This window comes from Papaver somniferum, chromosome 5 (assembly GCF_003573695.1).
Source record: "Papaver somniferum cultivar HN1 chromosome 5, ASM357369v1, whole genome shotgun sequence".
In the NCBI taxonomy this organism is placed as follows: domain Eukaryota; kingdom Viridiplantae; phylum Streptophyta; class Magnoliopsida; order Ranunculales; family Papaveraceae; genus Papaver; species Papaver somniferum.
The window spans coordinates 139,677,059-139,698,297 of NC_039362.1; the positions used below are offsets into that span (position 1 = coordinate 139,677,059).

General features: G+C 35.8%; 1 protein-coding gene across 1 annotated transcript; it reads right to left on the minus strand.

The window, feature by feature from the left end:
- Positions 1 to 423: 423 nt before the first annotated feature.
- LOC113282928 (triacylglycerol lipase SDP1-like) lies at positions 424 to 4,966 on the minus strand. The gene is made up of 3 exons (XM_026532038.1): positions 2,998 to 4,966; positions 1,982 to 2,125; positions 424 to 1,728 (listed from the first exon to the last, which is right to left on the minus strand). The coding sequence occupies exons 1-3, from the start codon at positions 4,414 to 4,416 to the stop codon at positions 751 to 753; spliced, it is 2,541 nt and encodes an 846-aa protein (XP_026387823.1). The 5' UTR covers positions 4,417 to 4,966; the 3' UTR covers positions 424 to 750.
- Between the last annotated feature and the right edge of the window lie 16,273 nt (positions 4,967 to 21,239).

Below are 21,239 nucleotides of genomic sequence, written 5' to 3' on the forward strand. Positions count from 1 at the left end.
AGTTTATCATCAAGGATAAAGTAGGTATTTAAAAAAAATTCAGATAAGGGGTGACTGAAAAATATTACCAATATCCATCCCAAAAACTTGAGAGTAGTCCCCCACCTTTTTTGAATAGTCCCCAAAAAATTCGTTTTTTTTTTTAATTCTTTTCCAGTGCCTCTTCCTTAAGCTGATTTTTTTGTTTTTTTTTTTGTTCTTTTCCAGTGCCTCTTTCTTAAGCTTAATGTCTCGGTTTCTGGGGTGCAGGTCCAAGTTGTTTTGGTCGATTTGCCAACGCTTGAAAGCCTTTAAATTGTACTCATTCTGCTTCTGAGGTGATGGTTCCTTCTTAATGATTCAGCACTCAAACATTTCAATTTTGTGAGGTATTGAACATAAAAAATGATTCGAGATGATCATACCAGGTTTTTGCAAGACAACTTCAGAAACAATGTTATTTTGATTTACAGTGCTAACGCTTTTACATTTTCCAGCAGTTTTTGTTTTTGTCTGTGTCATTTTACATCGGGGTATCACCCGAATCCAACTACATTACATTACATGTATATATGTATCTAACAGGGGAGCCTGATATCCTGCTTATTCTTTCCCCGAAATAGCAGCATCTTAATCTAACTGTGTGGAGATGTAAAACCACTTTATAAATTGACATACAAAGTACAAAAAAATGAAACAAATGAAGAAGAAAATCTCCTTCAGCCGTAGAAATAATTGTCGTCGTATTTCTGCAGAAAGGTCTACCTGAATTTAATTGAGATCGGTTTCATAACTTTGGCCGTTTTCAGGAACCACTTTCTCATCTTCAGTTTCAGATGTTGAACCTGAATCCATATCTATACCTAGAGGCTCGAGCTGAACACATTCAGCCGCAGGGCTGGGAGATGAACTGTGGTAAGTATCGGACTCATGACCTGAGTGAGATACTGCTAGATCTTCCTTCTTCACAACATTAAAGATAATTCCGTTATGGATCCTTTCAGGTTGAAGAAGATCTCCTTCAGTAATCGTAATGCTAGAAGTACCGGATGAAGTTCTGTTGCCACTGATATCCGCCCGCTGTTCCCAGTCAACAATCTCAGGGTTTCGGTCTGGTGTGGTTACCCTTGAACTACTGTGATAATAAGAATCCCTGCTAACCATTTGAATTATGATATTTGGTGGCACTGTCACTCCTTTGACCTCATCCTCCCCCCTAATCCAAGACGATTTGTTTAATTCTGAATCAGCATCTAAATTTTGGACATAGTCGACAAACTTGTTTGCAGATGCTGTCCTCATCAAGGGCCCACCAGATCTTGTCCATGAATTAAGGTCAATGCTCTCTGAATCACTATCACTGCCATCATGGATGTTCCGGTGAACACGGAAATTCTTACTTGTGGACCCACCACCCGCTCTTTGCATCTGAGATACAACTTCTGAAATGACGTCTTCTTCGAGGGACCCAGCTGAGTTTTCACGAGCGATGCAGTTCCATGAGGGTATCCTTTTGGAGGCATTAAACCTAACGGTGGAGGCTAGTCCGTGTCCATGTGAAGCAGCGGCTCTCTCGGCACTCCTCTTGAGCCTTCGCATGTGGTTGAGGAGGGCAACACATTCGTCCAATGCAAGCTCAATACCACAGTTGCTTTTAATTGCAGAAAGCTTCTCCCATGTGCACCTCCTGCCTTGGTTAGCAGCCTTTTGAAGCTCCACATGAGATGGGTTCTGTATAATTTTTGAGTACTGGAAAGGAAAAGACATCAAAGAAAGCAAGAGGGTTAATCCATCATGACAAAGAATTTTAGGTCAAACCAAGGGTTGCAGTCAACAAATATAGAACACTTGAACTTAATACGAAAAACAAGGATTTGTATGGTATTGTGTAAATTTTCGATAATGATACACAGTAAGGTTTCATGAGGAATCCCAATATTAATAATTAGTACATTAAAAGTTAATACTTCACCTAGAAGCTGTGGAAAATATCTGTCTTTACCTGAGCAAGTGTGGCAGGCATAACAACAGTGACATCACCCTCCCAATCTTGAGCGAAAAGTTTAGCCAAGCCACCCAAAGGAAAGCCAAGTTCCAATAGCTGATGACATCTATGCTTTACCTCCATCTCAGCTAGATGAGCAAGCTACAGCGATAAAAATACAAATTTTGTTAATGTTCACTTCAAACAATGATATCATACTTGTAGCTAGAACATGTACATCAATGAGTCAACATACTGGCTAATGGGAAGATAAATTTATGCATGGGAAAGAATCTCGTAACAGGGACACATGCATGCACTCAATCAGATTATTGTTGATGCCACCTGCATAATCTAACAGGTCAACTGAGAATCCCGAACATAGGTGAAAAATTGACTAGTCTTACTATCAGTACAGATATTTGAGATGCTACTCTCATGTCATTTACTTTCCTATAATCTTCAGCTATAGTGAAATTTTTTACTAGATGTTGTCACCTGTACTCTCATGTCGTTTACTTTTTACTCCATAGAAACCCACGAGAGGTTCTATACGCTTCTCTATGGATATTAAGCCCTACTCAATTTACATAGACACCTCTTCATCAAATCAAACACCTTTCTAAAATACAAGCTGGGGAGGAGTTCAAACACTAAAAAACTAAAATTAATGCGAAGAAAGATCAAAACAACGCAATTCTGTAATAACCACAATACTCTACTTTCTACTTCAGAGATTCAAGTTAGTCATATATAGCTTCACACGTACACAAGAAGTATATGAATTCTCCACTAAATTCTCCATGTATGACATTAGAACAATAAATTTCCATTCACCACTATCACTCGATCTAAAAGGGATAAATATCAAGTTGTTGAAGGTTGGCATGAATCCTTTCATTCAAGTATACATATATTCACATTCCATTTCATATTTAAACCAAGTTATGAAGGAAAATGTGAAGTAATAAATGAATACGTTGTATGGATATCAATAATGAGTTAGAACTTTTAAAATAATTCTGAACGTTTACCTTGGCAGCGAAATTTCCTCCATAAGCTCTCACAATCTCTTTCAGCCTCAAAAATGGTGCAATGTGAGGGTTGGCCTGACTAACAATGAAATGATTGACATTAAACAATTCCTTGAGCTGTATCATGGGTAAATCGCTCTCCAAACTACCGTCCCTCCACCTTCTAACAGGAAGGCTCGAAGCCTCATCGGGGCCTAGGTGAAATGGAGGGTGATAAGGAACAATTTCACCACTTCTATCTTTTGCCATCAATTCTTGAGCCTCGAACAAACCAGGAAACGCGCAAGAAGCAGTCACAGCACTCCATATAACAACATGAGGAGATGTTAAGTAGTTAAGACATCTGGGAGGCTCGTGTTTCCTTGGAGAGCAAACTGTAACACCTAAGACCCTACCCGTCATATCGTAAGCCTCTTGAAACGTTAAATTGCTGGTTAAATTCCTTAACAACACCTGCAACTTCCGGATATCATGAACAGCTCCTTGTGTCATTACCCTCTTGACAACTGTAAAAATCCCACCCATTTGATCGAAAAACTGTAAAGAATGCCATGAATCTTCAAAAAAGCTCTGCAACTCTGGCCACGACTTGGTAGCAACAATTGAACACATAATTGATCCAACACTAGAACCTGCTATAATTCGAGGTAAAAGTTTATGTTCAACTAGTGTTTTCACTACACCGACATGAAAAGCACCCAGAGACGCACCGCCACTTAACAACAAGGCTGTTCTTCCAAAAGCATGTCTAGTTTCATGCATGAAAGCAAGCTTTTCTTCTAAAAGAAGCTCCTCAGAATCGGAATCACAAACCATCCTCAACTGAGTGGAAACTTCATCAATATACTCTTTAATCAATTTCGGCACTTGAAGCCTTCCTTTATGAAGCTCTGGATTACACATATTCCCCAAATTCCTAATCAAATCAGCTCTCATACAGAAAATAATATCCCTCAAAGACCCTTCCTGCCTTCGATGTTTCAACTCCTCAAGCTTATTTCTCACTAATTCTTCGTCATAAAGATCCGATTCATTCATTTTTGGAGTCTCTTTATCTAACATTTTAGCTCCATGAGCCCATTCTTCATATGTTAATGCTGTTCTCATCATATTCCTCCAGAATTTCCTTCTATAAGCTAAATCAGCTCTTTGTTTTAAATTTGTATATCTTTTCAATAAGAAAGCTACTAATGTAACCATGACTAAAATCCCTTGAGGGTTTCGAGGATGAAACCATGATATCACAGGAAACACAGTTTTCTTAAATCTACTCAACCAAATCAATAAAATTCGATAAATTCTTTGTTTCAATTGTGAAATTGAGCTGAATAGTAAAATCCTAAAAGCAATTGTTCGACCTAGAATTGATGATGGTCCAATTGAAAATGGATCAACGCTAGCTTCATTACTAATATCCATAGAAAAGATTCAAAATTTAACCCCCAAAAAAATTAAAAAAAAAATACCTTTTTTGATCTTTTTGTATTTCCCCTTTTCTCCTCCCTTGAAGAAACCCTAAATTCCAATCCAAGAAAATGTAATCGGATAAAAGGGTTTAATCCAAAACTTTCAGTTTAAGTTTCTGTTTAAAAAAAAACAAATTTTTGGAAGCGTATAGGATATCCCCAGATTCAATCAAATTAATTCGGTAATTTCAAAAATAAGACACCAACAAAAATATAAAGCAGAGACGAAACGTGCAAATCTCAACATTGAAAAAACCCTCAAGAAAAGTCAAACACAGGGTTATTTATATGTTTGTGAAGCTGGTTAAAAATGCAAACGTGAAAACAGAGAAGAAGTAATGAGAATGGGAGGAGAGATGAGAACAAGATAGAAGTTTTGAATGGTGATGAGGATTTATTCAATCAGTGATTCTAAATAACGATAAAATTGAATGAAGAAGAAAGAAAGAGATGGAGGAGAAGATAAAAGATTGAAGCCATGTTTCGGTGACGCGGGGTATGAGTCATCACTAGAAAACAGAGACAGAAGAGAAGATATGGATCAGATTTTGGGTCCCACTAACACGAGTTCTGCTTAAATTATTAAGCTTAATCTGGATCAGATGATTATGATCGTTTTGATTTAGTAAGTTATCCGTGACATCAACATCCGATAGACGCCCTTTCCACATTAATACATTATATGGCGTCGTAACCCTGGTGGTGACCCATTGCTATGATTAAGAGGGCCAATCTTCCTCTCTTGTGGACTCCGAATGAGCCACTGGGACACTGCAGTCGGTGTATACAGGTTAGTTGCTAGAAGGCTCATGCATACCAAACTAACCTTCAACTCCGTTTAATTTGAACCTTAGAATCTTTATTAGGATCATTTCCAGATTATAAAAGATTTGGGGCCTGGATATCTTCTTATGGGATATGCAAGATTTTTTTTTATTGATCGAGCGTTTTGAACTTCTGACATCATCATTCACATATTTATAAGAAATTATGGAAAAATCGGAAAGGTATTTAAATTCGAATTCATTCTAGAAATTTAAGATGCACGACTGAGGTTGTAAGAAATAAAGTCACTAAAACATGAAACATTACTCTATTTAGACAACACTTGTTTTTATGAACTGAATAATATTTTGCACACCACATTGGGACTCAACACTTCACAAAATAGCACACCAACCACGTACTAGCAAATTAATAAACTTCCTTCAGAAGAAAAAAGAAGAGAAAAAAAATAAGACAAACATCTCTGGCCGAAGTCTGAAGACATGAATGCATGCGCTTCCTGAATAGAATTCAAGAAGTAGAAATCTATGGTCAATTGCAAACCACCTCACACACGAACTTCACATACTTACCGGAAAATAGAACAGAGCAATAGCGCATAGTAAAATCCGTTGGAGAACTTGCTCAGCTATAGTAACTGCCTTATAGGCGTTTACTCTGGCAAAGAGTTTAGCATAATCACTGTCGAGCTCATGTATGTAAGAGCACAACAAGTTGATTATATTAGCTGCTTATTCATCACTGCTTAAATAATTTATGAGAATTCCTTCGTTACGTAGAAACTCAACATCTTTTGAGGAATTTATGAAACAATCCATTAGGACAACATACGAAGTAATATGTGTATAACCCTTAGAACCAAATTGTTTAGAACCCATTAGATTTCTCAGCAAACGTTCAGTACTATCTTCGGTAGATGTTAGACTCAGATTTGTCCTATCTGTCACTTGCCGACTAGGTTTTTACATTCACCAATAGTTGTCTTCCATGTAAGCTATGTGACATGGTGTTAGTCTAGTCATCAGTTAGTCGAGTTATGCTTCTCATAAAAGCATTTTTTCTTGTTTGAGTTGAACAACCTAATACAATCTCCATTATCATTTCTAAATCTCACATGGTATCAGATACCGATAGGGAAACCTAGACTTTCCTTTGATCTTGAAACCCTAATTTTTTTCTTCAACCTAGTGAGAACCACCCACAACTCTCTTAATTCCGTTGCTAACAACTTCCACCACTACAATCTTCATCAAAACAATCACAATATTTGAAATCAACATCACAACAACCTCTTAAATCACCAATAGAAAAATCTACATCACAACAACCTCTTGCATCAACAGTACAACAATCTAGATCATAACAATCTCTTGAATCACCAGTACAACATTTGTCACCACCACAATCACCAGTATCACATTAACTACAACAATCACCATTACAACCTTCACCAACACCACAACATCATTCTCAACAACCGCAAACACAATTTCAACCTTCTACCTCTCAATTTTTAGATCCACCTTTTCAATTTTATCCATAATTTTTTTCAATATCACAATTTTAATCACAACAACAATCAATATTATCGACAACCACACTTCTGTAATCACAACACAACAACAATCATTTTTCTAATTTACCGTTTCAGAAAATTGCAATTTTGTTTCTGTAAAACTAGTTCATCAAATTTTCTTGTGTGGAAGGATCAGATCTCTTCTATTCTGATCAGTACAAAATCGTTGGATCGATTGCACCTGAATTACGTGATGATTAATAATGTTCAAACTCCAAATCCTATATTTTTAGAGTGGAGGTCAATGAATTATTTTTTCGGATCCTACATCTGTGTAACTGTCCTTCCTTAAATTAAAATGGAATTACTTGGTAAGCCTTCTGCTCATGAGAAATGGAATCATCTGGAAAAAAATCTTTACAAAATAACTCATTGCTAGGAAATCTATGCTTAGATCTCAACTTCACTCTATGAGGAAGGGTAGTTCTACAATATTTGATTACTTGCATCACCTCAATTGTATTTCTGATTCTCTTTCCGAAATTGGTGAACCTGTGTCTGATTCTGATTTAATCTTGTATACTTTATCTGGTCTCGGAAGAGATTATTCAACCTTTGTTATTGTTATTCAAAATAGAGATACACTTTTATTATTTCCTGAGTTGTGTTCCCGTCTTATAAATCATGAGCAATGGATGAGATACCAAGAGCATGATCGATTTTCCACTCTAGTTAGAGATCCAACTAATTTAACATTTTTTGTTAGAAAATATGGTGCAATGTTAGTTCAAATCAATCTTTCAGATCATCTACACATAGTCAATATCATTTCAAACTATAATTCTTCTCATAAACATTTTAAACAAGGATCTTCTGGTCATTCTACTAATCCTTCATTTAAGAAATGAGATTTCAATCTATCCCAGAAACTAACTGTAAACTATGGTTCTGTTATATGCCAAATTTGCAACAAACAAGGGCATTTTGCTAGTCGATGCAGATTTCGATATGCTCCTTCAAGAAATAAAGAAGTTTTTGTTCAGAAAGCTTTTGCATGCATGGATTTATCTGCACAAGTGCAGTTTAATCCTTGGATATCGGCTGAAACTCCTGAGAATGTTGGTTTTTCTGGTTGATTGAATACTGGTAAAGGTTCACAAAATGACTATAATAAATTAAGCATAACACATGGAATTTAGGACATTTAAAACCATTATATTACTTGTGTCAATAAGTGGCTCGTATGTGATGTACCCTTTTTTATATAGGCTTAGTCTTATGCTTATTTAAAATTCAACATTCAACATGGTACCACGTTACTTTGAATCATCGTCCATCCCCTATGGTGTTTTAACATTCTTCGTAAAATCGCCAAACATAAATACGCTAAGCGATCAATAATTTGGCTCTACCTTTGGAGCGGTAAATGATTAGTCGCTTAACCTAGTTAACATGATCAGAGCGCCAAATCATTAGTCGTTCCAGAGTTACCCCTAAATTCAACAGCAGAATCAAATTCATTTACTTCTATTCTCCATTTTTTTGTTCTCCACAAATCCTAAGTATTGCATGTCCAATCTGTAAAGTGTACTAAAGATTTTTGAGGACGAATCCTTAGGAGGTAGGTGATTGTTGCGATTGTGGTTCATTTGACATTATTTTCAAGGATTTTCATCCACAAGAAAAAAAAACCAAGTATGTTGAACAAGTTTGAGTTGATTCATTTGATGTTTTGTGATTTTTGATTTGGAATTAGAACCAAACTTGTGTTGCATATGATATTTTGTATTGTTTACTTTTTCAATTGGTAGTGTTGGTTTTATCACTAATAATGGTTTTATGGTTTCATTTGGAAAAAAATTTGAGATATATACAATTTGATGGAAATTTTGAAATGTAAAAGATCTGATTAGTTGTGTTCATGGTGTTTGTATTGAAATTGTTTATTACACATAATTAAATCGATACTTATGGGGGTTATTTTAAGGTTTAGAAGACTTTGTGTTAATCATATTTTAGGTGAACTATGAAGGTAGTTTTTGCAAGATATATGCGACAACGAAGACTTTGGAACCTCTTCCAAGTGACGACGATGTTACTGGTCGGAATACCTCAATCTTAAATCAAGTCGTAATGCAAGAGGATCATGTTTTACACCAACTCGAGCCGATTGTGGTGAAGAACAAAAAAGTTGTTCACAGATGCCGTGTTGACGCATATGCTAAGATGATGTAGGACCACTTCAACCCGGGTTGTAAATATGGGCCTGAGGCGTCCAAGGGAGGTTCGATTTTCCCTCAAGCCTATTCCTCCGTGTATTGAAAAAAAATTGCGAGTTTGATACTAATTTTCTTCAATGAAAAGATGCGGCTAACATTCTAGGTCATACTCCATACATAAAAATGCTAGCCGTAATGAGGCACCTAGCCAAAGGTATTGCGGCTGATACCCTAGATGATTACACACAAATTGTCGCAACCACTATCTATCAATACGGTAAGAAATTTATGGATGCGATTTTATTTGGGTATTTAACGAAAAATCTATGCGGTGTCCTACAACTGAAGACATTAGAAGGTTATTAGAAGAGAACGAAGATCGTGGATTTCATGGAATGCTTGGTAGTGTGGATTATTTTCACTGAGAGTAGAGGTGTTGTTCAACTGATAAAGCAGGACAACATGTGGGGCACCATAGCAAACCAACTAATGTCCTACAGGAGCTTACTTCGTATGATAGATGGTTATGGCATTGTTATTTTGGTCAGTGAAGCTCCAACAACGATGCTAATATTTTGCACAAACCTGCTTATTTGATAGAGAGCTAAATGGTGTAGCACCTCCTTGTGTTTATCGCATCAACGGTCGTGACTACGAGCAGGGGTACTACTTAGCAGATGACATCTATCCACCTTGGTCAAAGTTTGTGCAAGGATACAAGGGTCCAAAAGAGAATCTGCCCCCACAAGAAAAGTTATTTAATCAATAACATTCGGCTAAAGGAAAGATATTGAGCGTGTATTTGGTGGTCTTAATTCTAAATGGGGTGTGATTAGAAACGCATGTAGTTACTAGAGTAAATCATTTGTAAAGACAATTATGAAAGCATGTTGCATAATGCACAACATGTGTATGGAGTATGAGTATTGTGATAAAGTCTGGGCCAGGTACGAAGGAAATGAAGCAACACCACCTATGGCCAGTCAAACTAGATTTGCTGGAGCAGCTCTTTACAGCCCTCGACGGTGGGGGCATATCCGCAACGATTCAATGAAGCACATCTGGAAACGACACAGAGAGGGATATAGAGATGGGAAACTTCCACCACTTGTGATCGATGATGCCTTACCCGTTGTTGATGAAGGAACTACTGATGTGGATTCATATTTGGATGTTTATGATACGGAGCATGAAGGTTCCTTTTATGAAAATGGACAGCAAAATAATGTTTTTTTGTATCAGTTAGAGTTTTTTTTTTAAAGGTTTTGATTTTATAAAACTTCTATTTAATTTAAGTTAAATCAGACTAATGCATTAATTATAAATTTGGAGTGTAGAATAATATATTATTTAGAAATTAGAACTATTTAGAAACATTAATTAGAAATTCGAACTAAACACATTAAGTAGAAATTTTACTTATGTTGGAGCATTGCTCGGTTGAACCCATAAGTTTTGCTATCTCAAGCTTGTTGTCAATGTTAGATGATCAATACTATATCTTGATTTCTACTCTACTAAGTCAAGTTTCGGATATGTTAGAATTGTAGTTGAGTATCAGAGATCACCCTTGAAGACTGAAGATCGATGAAGACATGTAGAACTTCTGTATCAGGTATGTAAAGACTGAACTATTCAATTTTACTAATTATACCATTATTCTATCCATTGAGATTATGTCATATGACTTATAGTATATTTACAAAGAAGATGTTTCGAGTCAAGATTGTCTTGTGAAAAATCTCGAAATGTGATACTTAATGATTAGATGTTCAAAGGTCCTTAACAATATTAGTTATATGAATTAATTTGTGGATCAATTAAAAAAATGCACATGCAAATGATTATTTCACTTGGGAATGTTTCAAACATCATAAAAGATAAATATGAACTTATTGAAATTTCTACTCAGGGTAGGTTGGCGAACCAGTTCGCAAATCATAGATATATATCTGAGATATAGAAATACAGGAAAGTCGGCGAACCATTTCGCAAACTGCAAGTTCAGTCGGGAACAGTTCACGGACCCAGTTTTTATAAGTTGAATAAATTGACTAGCAGTTGGCGAACCTTATTCATGAGCCGTAGCACCCTGACTCATGAACGAGCCATATGGTTGGCAAACCGTTATACCAACTGTCCTGATTATATTTAGCAGATACTTAAAGACTTATTGTTTTAACATGTTTAACATTGCTAGAACTTTCTTAAACACTTTTAAGACTTCATTGATCACTTAAACACTTATGTGTGTGAACCATGATTAATTTATTAGGTGTTTAAATGGACATCAAATAACTTTTAGTTCTTTGGCTAACTTGCCAAACCGAACAGTTATTATACACGGTTCAATAACCGAACTTATGCATATAGCTTATATTATAGTTTGAAGACCTAATTTGTTTGCTTGATTCTCAAGTTATCTTATCTTGAATTCTAAGCTAACCCTGGTCTTTGAAAACTATAAATAGAGCATCTCTGTCAAATGGGAAATTCAATCCCTGACACTTTGTTCCTAGTTAATTCTAGAATCGCATCTATTGACCTTTTAGGTCTACGACTAAAAGACTTCTCTTGGGGATTCATGAATCCAGGTCCGACTATCTTTACTTTGATAGTTTGTGTATCCTGATCTTTTCTTTTTCCTTTTATCGAGGTTTTCGTAATCTCTTTCAGGCAAGATAGATATTAATCGCAAAGTTCTCTTCATCTCAGACTTTGTGATTCCTCAAGATAGATATCTAAAGACTAATCTTAATTGATTTTTCGACGATTGTTCTTGAGAGGTGGTTAAAAATCTAGGATGCTCTTCGGGAGTCGTAAGTTCCGGATTTGTGAGGTTTGCTAGCTTGTCTATTGTAAACAGATCTCCGCACCTTGATCTTTTATCTAAATGGAAATCAAATAGGATTTTATGTTAGTGGTGGATTGGTATCGAAAATCTTATCTTCGGTTGAAGAAATTCTTAGGCTGTAAAGGACATCAATTAAGGGAATCAAGTGCGTAGAACCTTGAGAGGTTTAAGAGATGTAAGGAGCGCGAGTGTAACTGAATCACTTGGAGGGCAGATTTTCTCTCAAATACATTCCAGTCTGAAGTCTAATAATATGTTAGTGTCTGTAGTGGCTTAATATAGTATGGTGTTCAATCTGGACGAGGTCCCGAGGTTTTTCTGCTATTGCGGTTTCCTCGTTAACAAAAAATTTGGTGTCTTGTGTTTTTCCTTTTCCGCATTATATTGTTTATCTTTATAATTGGATTTACAAAGGTTTGTACGTATTCAATCTAAGTAGGTACGCCCGCTTAATTGTAATTGACTCCGAGACTAGTTTCTTGTAGATTTCGTATCTTGAAAGATAGATAACAAGTTTAATCACTTGGAAGAATTCCGATTGAATTATTTGGATATGACTAGATTGATCTTGGATATTGATTTTTGAGATCCTCCAAGTACTCTTCTTAACAATCAGGTTCACGGACCTTGTGTCTATATACATACTGATTGAGTAGAGGTTGAGAAATCATTTATATATACATATTTTCAAGGATTATTAAGTTGATATTCTTGCAATTATATTAAGGTTTGTCTATACAGGTTTTCGAACGAAAAAGTTGGGTTTATCATGAAAATTTATTTGAAAACCCAACGGGCTAATTTTTCCAGAAATCTATAAATAAAGTTTCAATTCTCCTACATCAAACACACCAAAATCATCTGATTTTATGTGTTTCATCTAATTCGGTGTTTCATATATTTTAAGTATTTACTTTGTCTTGCAAAAATGGCTAAATTTTCAAGAGATGAAGATGTAGCACTAATCAATGCTTACGTATCGACTACATGTGATCCAATTGTAGGGAAGGATCAACACTTTGGAGTGACACTGTCAGAACCACGAAGTTCTTGCAGACAAGAGTTAGCAATTTGGAAAAGGAAATTAAGAGGTATGCTTCTCACATAAGAGGTTATTTTAGGAACATGCCTAGTGGATTCACACATGAGACCGTGATGAATTTATTTAACTTCGTACATTTTTTTTTATAAATGTTCAACATTAAATACTTTTAGATTTTGTGGCTACATTACTATAAAGGTCAATTGGATTATGAAGAGGACCCAAATGTTGGAAAACATGGAGACATGGAGAGGTATTTCAATTTTTTGAAACTGCACTTTGCGGAATTCAATCCTGATATTTATGATCACGAAACAAAAACAAAACGAAGCCAACTATTAATGATGATGATGACAATGTTACAATGTATGAAGATTCACAATCTACCCCTGGTGAATATTTGGACGAGTCACAAAGAAAAAAGTTTTATGACAACAACTATGTGAGGGGTCCAGGTAGAGAGGCATCTAAACGAAATAAACGTGATGCCAAATTGCAAAACGAAGGATTGAAATAGGTGTTGGTATTTCTGAAAGAACAAAGTCAATGAAGGTTTCAGTGGCAAAAAAAATAAGCTCAACAAAGGATGCCCACCTTAAACGAAGATGGATAGCATCTTAAAATGTTGGCAATAGGTATTAACATATTAGCAAGTAACTAACAACGTGAAGCCGACTTAAAAATACTTTCTATTAATGCAGACACGTTACCTGATAAGGAGAAGCCCGTTGTTATGGGAATGAAAAATGATATAATAATTCGTCTAGCTCAACGCTTTTGAATTGCTTGAGCATTTTTTGCATCTTAGTAGTGTTAAGTTAACATTTGTAATTTAATTTATTTGCATCTTAGAATCTAAAGATATATTTAGTTTTTAAAGTTATTGTACCTCTTATACAATTTTAGTTGTTTGCATCTTAGAATCTAGAGTTAGATTTAGTGTTTAAATTATTGTACCCCTGTGTAATTTAACTTATTTGCAGATTTATATTTAGTTTTAAAGTTATTGTACTCCTTACGTAATTTATTAAGTTATTTGCATTTCGATATTTTTCTTTACCTACCAGAATATATATTGAGTAATCTTTATCACTGACATAAAACGATGAATCGGACATATGAAAGCAGTGATATGTCTTCTTTAAAGTCGAGTTTTCAAAAAAACAGTTTCATAACTATTAGTATCACACACGTCAATACTGCTGTGATATTTCTTTTCTTTCTGATTTTCGAAAACTAAATATGTTTATATCTTGGATGGTGTGCAGCGTCTTAGTGTTTTCACCTTTGCCGATTTATCGATTGGCTGAGCGTTTTCAGCATCTCGTGACTTCCAGGCTAATCGGATGTTCTTAGCGTTCATGAATTTTGTGAACTCGTCAGCTGATCGGGTGTTTATGCATCTCGTAGCCCTTTGTGTATGCATCGGTCGACCAGGCGCCTTTGGCGTTTTGTGACCTTTTGTAAATTCCTTAGCCGATCGGGTGTCTATGCATCCCGTAGCCTTTTGTGTATTCATTGTTCGACCGGGTGCTTTTGGTGTCTCGTGACCTTTTGTAAATTTGTCAGCCGATAGGGTGTCTATGCATCCCGTAGCCTTTTGTGTATTCATTGGTCGACCGGGGGCCTTTGGTGTCCCGTAACCTTTTGTAAATTCGTCAGCCGATCGGGTGTCTATGCACCCCGTGGCCTTTTATATATTTATCGGTCGACCGGGCGCCTTTGGCGTCCCGTAACCTTTTGTAAATTTGTCAGCCGACCGGGTGTCTATGTATCCTGTGGTCTTTTGGGTATTCATCGGTCGACTGGGCGCCTTTGGCATCCCGTTACCTTTTGTAAATTCATTAGTCTATTGGGTGTCTATGCATCCCATGGCCTTTGTGTATTGCATTCCATACCATTGTCTTTCACCATATTCCCTTGTCATAAATTTTTATTGTTTACGGAATAACAATTGATAATAAAAGAGAAACAAAATACAACTTTCCTTTTGTCACTCGACAGTATCACCTGTTGCTAGGTTTGTAAGGAAAAAGGCGTGGCATTTCCACTTGTTTTTTTTGTTTTCTTCATGTTGTGCTTAATCGGCGATTCAGTGGTGGGGAAGAGGATCATGGTCGATTTCTTATCCCGCTATTTCAATTTCTTTGGCCGCGCGTTTGCGTTTGAAGATGCTTCTAATGGCGAAACAATACATTGTTGGATGGCCTAATCTTCGGTGATAAAGACAATATCTTGCGGCATTTTTATATATTTTGTTGATATCCAAGACTGTCGTGGGTAAGTTGATTTCCTTGTTGAAAAAGCGGGGGTTTGTATGGACAAACTCGAATATACTTTTAAGAGAATCAACAAGACTCAATCAATTAAAAGTATATCGAAGAGTTTATATCTCTCTCTTGATTTGATTTACTCAAGCAGGAACTTAGAGTTCTAATCAAATACAAGGAATAACTTGGATGGTACCAAAGACCAATATCTAAGGATCAATCAATGACAACCAACAACCAAAGGTTGGATTTTTCTAATTGATGATCTAAACGCACAACCTGTATTATTTCAATTATAAAGATAAAACAATATAATGCAGAAATAGAAATAACACAGACACCAGAAATTTTGTTAACGAGGAAACCGCAAATTCAGAAAAACCTCGGGACCTAGTCCATATTGAATACCTACTGTATTAAGCCGCTACAGACACTAACCTACTCTAAGCTAACTTCGGAATGGACTGTAGTTGAACCCCAATCGGTCTTCCACTGATCCAAGGTACAGTTGTAATCCATATGCCTCAGATCCCAGCAGGATAATGTGCACTTGATTCCCTTAGCTGATCTCACCCACAACTAAGAGTTGCTACGACCCAAAGTCGAAGACTTGACAATAAACAAATTTGTCTCACACAGACAAGTGTATCAAAGGATCAATCTGTCTCCCAAAGATAAACCCTAAAAGGTTTTGTTCCGTCTTTTGAAAATAATCAAGGTGAACATGAACCAATTGATAATCCGGTCTTATATTCCCAAAGAACAGCCTAGAGTTATCAATCACCTCACAACAATCTTAATCGTATGGTAGCGAAACAAGATGTTGCGGAATCACTAACAATAAAACGAAGATGTTTGTGATTACTTTTTATATCTTGCCTATCAAAGATATCAATCTCAATCCAATCAATCTGATTTTACTCGTACGATAGAAGATGCAAGATCAGATCACGCAACTACGATAAAAGTAATATCGGTCTAGCTTCACAATCCCAATGAAGTATTTAAGTCGTTAACCTGGGTTTAGAAGAAGAAAACCAAAGGTTAAAGGAGAGTCGGCTCTAGTATGCAAACTAGTATCACAGGTGAGGTGTGGGGATTAGTTTTGCACGGATATTAGAGCTCCCCTTATATAGTCTTTCAAATCAGGGTTTGCAATTAAGTTACCTTGGTAACAAAGCAATCAATATCCACCGTTAGATGAAAACTTGATTTATATTTCTCAACCGTTAGATCGAAAACTTAGCTTGTTACACACACTTGACAATGCACGCTTCTAGGTTTGTTAACTGTACCCAAACGTATGCACTTGTTGGTTCAATAATAGTTAACCAAAAGGTTAGCCATATGAGCATTCCATATCAACCACGTTCTTCTTCACCATAACTAGTTCAAATGATTTCAAATGAATTAGTTAGAGAGTTGTTCAATTGCAAAGAAATCTCATGTACTACACAAGACACAATTGAAGCAAATATGATTTGATTCACTTAAATCGGTTCATGAACTTTTATAGCCACGGTTTGCAAACTGCATACCTTAGTCTTTTTAAATTTAAGTTCAGAAATCATCTTCAGATATATAACCTTCTCAAGTTAGTAGACTAGGTTCGCGGACTTAAGTTACCGAGCAGAGTTTACAAACTCCAGAAGAAATTCTCGGGTATGAGAACTTCGCCGGTTCGTGGACTGAGTTCGCGGATTTAGTTTCACGCAAATATTTTATCAATTCTAGCAGAAATTCTAGGGTTTGAGAACTTCGACAGTTCGCGGACTTGGCTCACGCCATTCTTCCGGTTCTCTTGATCAACAAAGTTCGCAAATTTTGGTTCAAGGAATAGGACTTATACATAAATGTTTTTCCACAACAATGCTGATGTCCACCATTGGTTATGTAATCTAAACTCTCATTTCAGTCATTCAAACATTATTAGAGGACGTTATATAGTTGTTACACCATTTCTCGTCAAAGCAATTTTCAAGATGATTGAAACATATCATGACTTTCATCACATGGTAAAGATAAACTTGGTTAAAGCGAAAAGCTTACCAACTCATATTTCGAGATATAGATAGGCGAGGTATACTCGGCTCGAAATACCAAATATGTATAATCAAAGTATATATATATAGCATACGACTTCTTGTCTCAAAGAGTAAGAGATAGAGTGGATATACTTTTGAGTGATATATAATTTGAAGTCTTCACATACCTTTTTGTCGTGAAGTTCCACCGGTTCCTTGAATAGTTCTTCTACTTGTATGATGAATCACCATGAAGTCCTTGAGCTAAACTACTCTTTCTATCCTAGTCCGAGACTTAGCTATAATAGACTAGAAATCAAGACTTATAGTTTTGATCATTAACATTGACAAACATGCTTGAGATAGAAACGCATGCGAGTTCGACCGAGCAATGCTCTAACACAAAGTTTGCAAACTTTGTTGATCAAGAGAACCGGAAGAATGACGTGAGCCAAGTCCGCGAACTGCCGAAGTTTTCAAACCCGAGAATTTCTGCTGGAGTTGACAAACTATTTACGTGAAACTAAGTCCGCGAACCAACGAAGTTCTCGTACCCTAGAATTTCTACTGGAGTTTGTAAACTCTGCCCGGTAACTTAAGTCCGCGAACCTAGTTTGCGAACTTGAGAATGTTATATATCTGAAGATGATTTCTGAAATTAAACTTAAAAAGACTAAAAGAGACATTTCATGACTAAAAGAAAAAATACAAACCAACAAATTTAGATGCAATCATAAATCCGAAGCCAAATGTATTCATCAAGGAGTTTAAAGATACAAGATAACCCCTCTAAAATTCTATAGCCGCACACCCTTCAAGATATGACCATTAAGCACAACTTCAAAAGAACTCTCCCCCATTTTATGTCATTCCCGAAAAAACAACAAGAGCGACCTTAATTTCAAAAGAAAAGAAGGATTTTATTGGACACTAAAAACCATAAGAATGATTTTTATATCAAAAAAATAAATCAAATTAATCACAAGTAAACCCATGATTAATTTAATCGGAATACACAACCAAACTAAACACAAAAAGTGATCAATTCAATTGATTATGCTCAACATACGAGAACTTATGGAGACACGAAAATACTCAACTAGATTAATTACAAGAGAACCCATAATTAATCTAATTGGAATACACAACCAAACTAATCACAAAAGTAATCAATTTAATTGTCATTTGTTTTACTCGACATAAGAAAACTTACAGAGCAATAACTAAATAACCAAACAAGATGATTAATTTAGTTCAATATGCTCGACATAAAATATCTCACGGAACAACAACTAAGCTAAAAAATAAATTTGGTTGTATAGTGCTCAACATAAGATACATTACGGAGCCTCGCAGTAATACATAAAATATGGATCAGGGATGATCAATACTGCGGAATACACAAGGATTCATTCTATTTTCCACAACTATTTGCATAACGATATTAATAGACATAATCCTTGAAAACAAAAGATGTTAACCTATCTTCCATCAAATATTTGACAATATAGGCTTAACTTTTGTATTTGTTAAAAGTCCATTCATTATTTTATCAATACGTGGATACCGATCACGAACGACTTTACTTTTGACAAAGTATGAGACAAACATAGTTCACGGACGTAAACACCAATATACCATAAAAAATTGCAATATAACAAATCATAAAGATTAATACTGCAAAACATCATCTTCCAAATAGTTTTTAGAATTTAAACCAATAAACCTAAAAAAAGGAACAAGAAGATGAAAAATAATAGCTATGTGTAGTCACAATCATTGCTATTCAAAGCACTAGTTATTCTTCCAACTAAATCAAAAAGAAGACATACTAGGCAACATAAATAAAACAAGCTAAAGGAAACATACTCCAGTGCTATTCCGAACACGAACTAAGATCATATGGACGGTTCATAATCCTCATGAGACAACGGGTCTTTGAGCTTGTGAACAACAACATTTATTGCAGCATTAAAGAGGTGATTCTCTTTGCGTAGATCATTTATGCAAGACTTTATGAGACCAAGGTCAGCAGTAACCTTTTCCAACTCAGTTTTCAATGCATTAAGATTTTTCAGAGTAACAATGAGCTCTTGTTTTGCTTCCCAAAGTACTTAAGAAAGTCATGAACAACTTTAGCAGAAATCATATCATCCTTTTCAGCATCCTCATGAACGTAAGCAAAATAACATGAAGAGTTAGGATGATCTTCATCTACAAGGGTTCTTTTCTTCTTGGACTCAATAACAAAACCTTTGTCAAGGAATCCCCTTGCAAAACCACCATAGTAAGACGAGGAATAAGACGACATTCTAAACAAACCCAGAAACCAACATAGAGTATGCGAACGTGACTTTTGAAACTCAATAGGTTGGATATTTAAGGGTTTCTTAGGAAATGAAGACTTTTAGGGTTTACAAACATTTATCTCGTGCCGGAACGGGTATCCGTGCGAAAACAAACTTGACCCACCGAAAAACTAAAAAAAAAGTTTTATTTTAATAAAAATAAAAAAATACTTAAGCAATCATTTCTGCAGACCAGTAGTTTGGCTATAGACGATAAGAAGATAGCTCCATTAAACAGAAGTAGTATGCTTAAGGTATACCTGAAAATGACACCTCTTACTCAACAGGTTTTTTATGAGTAAGTTCTTTAACCCTTGTGATTAATTAGCACAAGTATGAGATTTAAGCTCATTAAAAGATTTGTGTTTATGATCAAATCTCTTTTTCCTCCTGAATCTAGAGAAGGATTCCTTTTTATGTGAGAAATTATCATAAAATGTACCGTCGTCAAAATACGAGAGATAGTTTGAGTTGTTACCAGAAGAATTTTGGTTTGAGGAGGAAGACAACATGTTGACGAATTCGTTATACCCTTTAATTCTCTCTTTCAGATTATCTCTCATTTCATCAATTTTTCTTCTTTCTTCTGAACTTCCTTTCTTACCAGGGGAAGAGTTATTTCCAGAGACCATAACTCGGTCTTCCTTTAGAGGATGTTTATTAAGACGTCTGTTTTGTTCTTGAGTGTTCGAGGAACTCGTTGAACTAACTTTCCTGGTAATATGCACAGGGTAGGTACGAAAACCAATTGGTTTAGTCAGACGAATGTCGGTTACATCCTTAAGAATTAAGTCTAAGGTGTGTTGAAGTTGGATAAATGAGTTTTTCTTCAACCTAGATATTCCGTTTCGCTTAACAGATCACAGACAAGACATACTTTCTGATCATTCAAATGATTAGATAGTACAGTCTTGATATCCTTGTTAGAAGATTTCTTCAATTTATTTGATGTGTAGCATCCTTGAGTGATAGAGACTTCAGGCACATCCGTTTTACCAGATGGGGCTTCCGTTTTTACTTCTGAGCATAAAGCCACTTTAGTTGTGTCAGAAGTACTTGGCATATTGGATTGCTTTGAGCATCCTTGAATAGAGATATTACTCAAGCGATGTTCAATTTCCAAGGAATATTTTTTGAGGCTAGCCTCAAGATTCGTGCACGAAGACTGATCTTCAGCATTACCTTTGGCTTTGCAATCACTTATTACACCAAAAAGAGTATTGACATGGTGCTTTAACAGATTAAATCTATCAGCTTGAATTCTAACAAGATTTAGAATCAATTCACTCTCTTCAGCTGAATCTCGTTCATTGCCAGAGAAGCTCTCTTTTGAAGGGTAATCAGGATCACACATGTCGATGTTAGTCTGTCTCGTCAGAACACAAGGTTCGTCTATATTCGAGATTGAAGAAACTTTCTCTTTAATAGAATTTGACGAGATAAAGCTTTTATTTCTGGCAACGCGTTTATCAGAGATAATACTTTTGTCCATAGAGTCAGATCGCTACAAACATAAACTTGTAAGGTCTTAAACGTGTTTGCTTTCTCTGATACCAATTGAAAAAGCGGGGGTCTAACAACACCACCCAATATTTCTCTTAGCAATCTGTATGGACAAACTCGAATATACTTTTAAGAGAATCAACAAGACTCAATCAATTAAAAGTATGTCAACGAGTTTATATCTCTCTCTTGATTTGATTTACTCAACCAGGAA

What these genes read in the sequence shown, in the direction of transcription:
- LOC113282928 (XM_026532038.1), bottom strand. Translation starts at nt 4,416, where the DNA reads ATGGATATTAGTAATGAAGCTAGCGTTGATCCATTTTCAATTGGACCA. An exon ending in GAGGAAATTTCGCTGCCAAG is followed by an intron (nt 2,126 to 2,997) that starts GTAAACGTTCAG and finishes TTATCGCTGTAG; the next exon opens with CTTGCTCATCTAGCTGAGAT. An exon ending in TGCCTGCCACACTTGCTCAG is followed by an intron (nt 1,729 to 1,981) that starts GTAAAGACAGAT and finishes TTTCCTTTCCAG; the next exon opens with TACTCAAAAATTATACAGAA.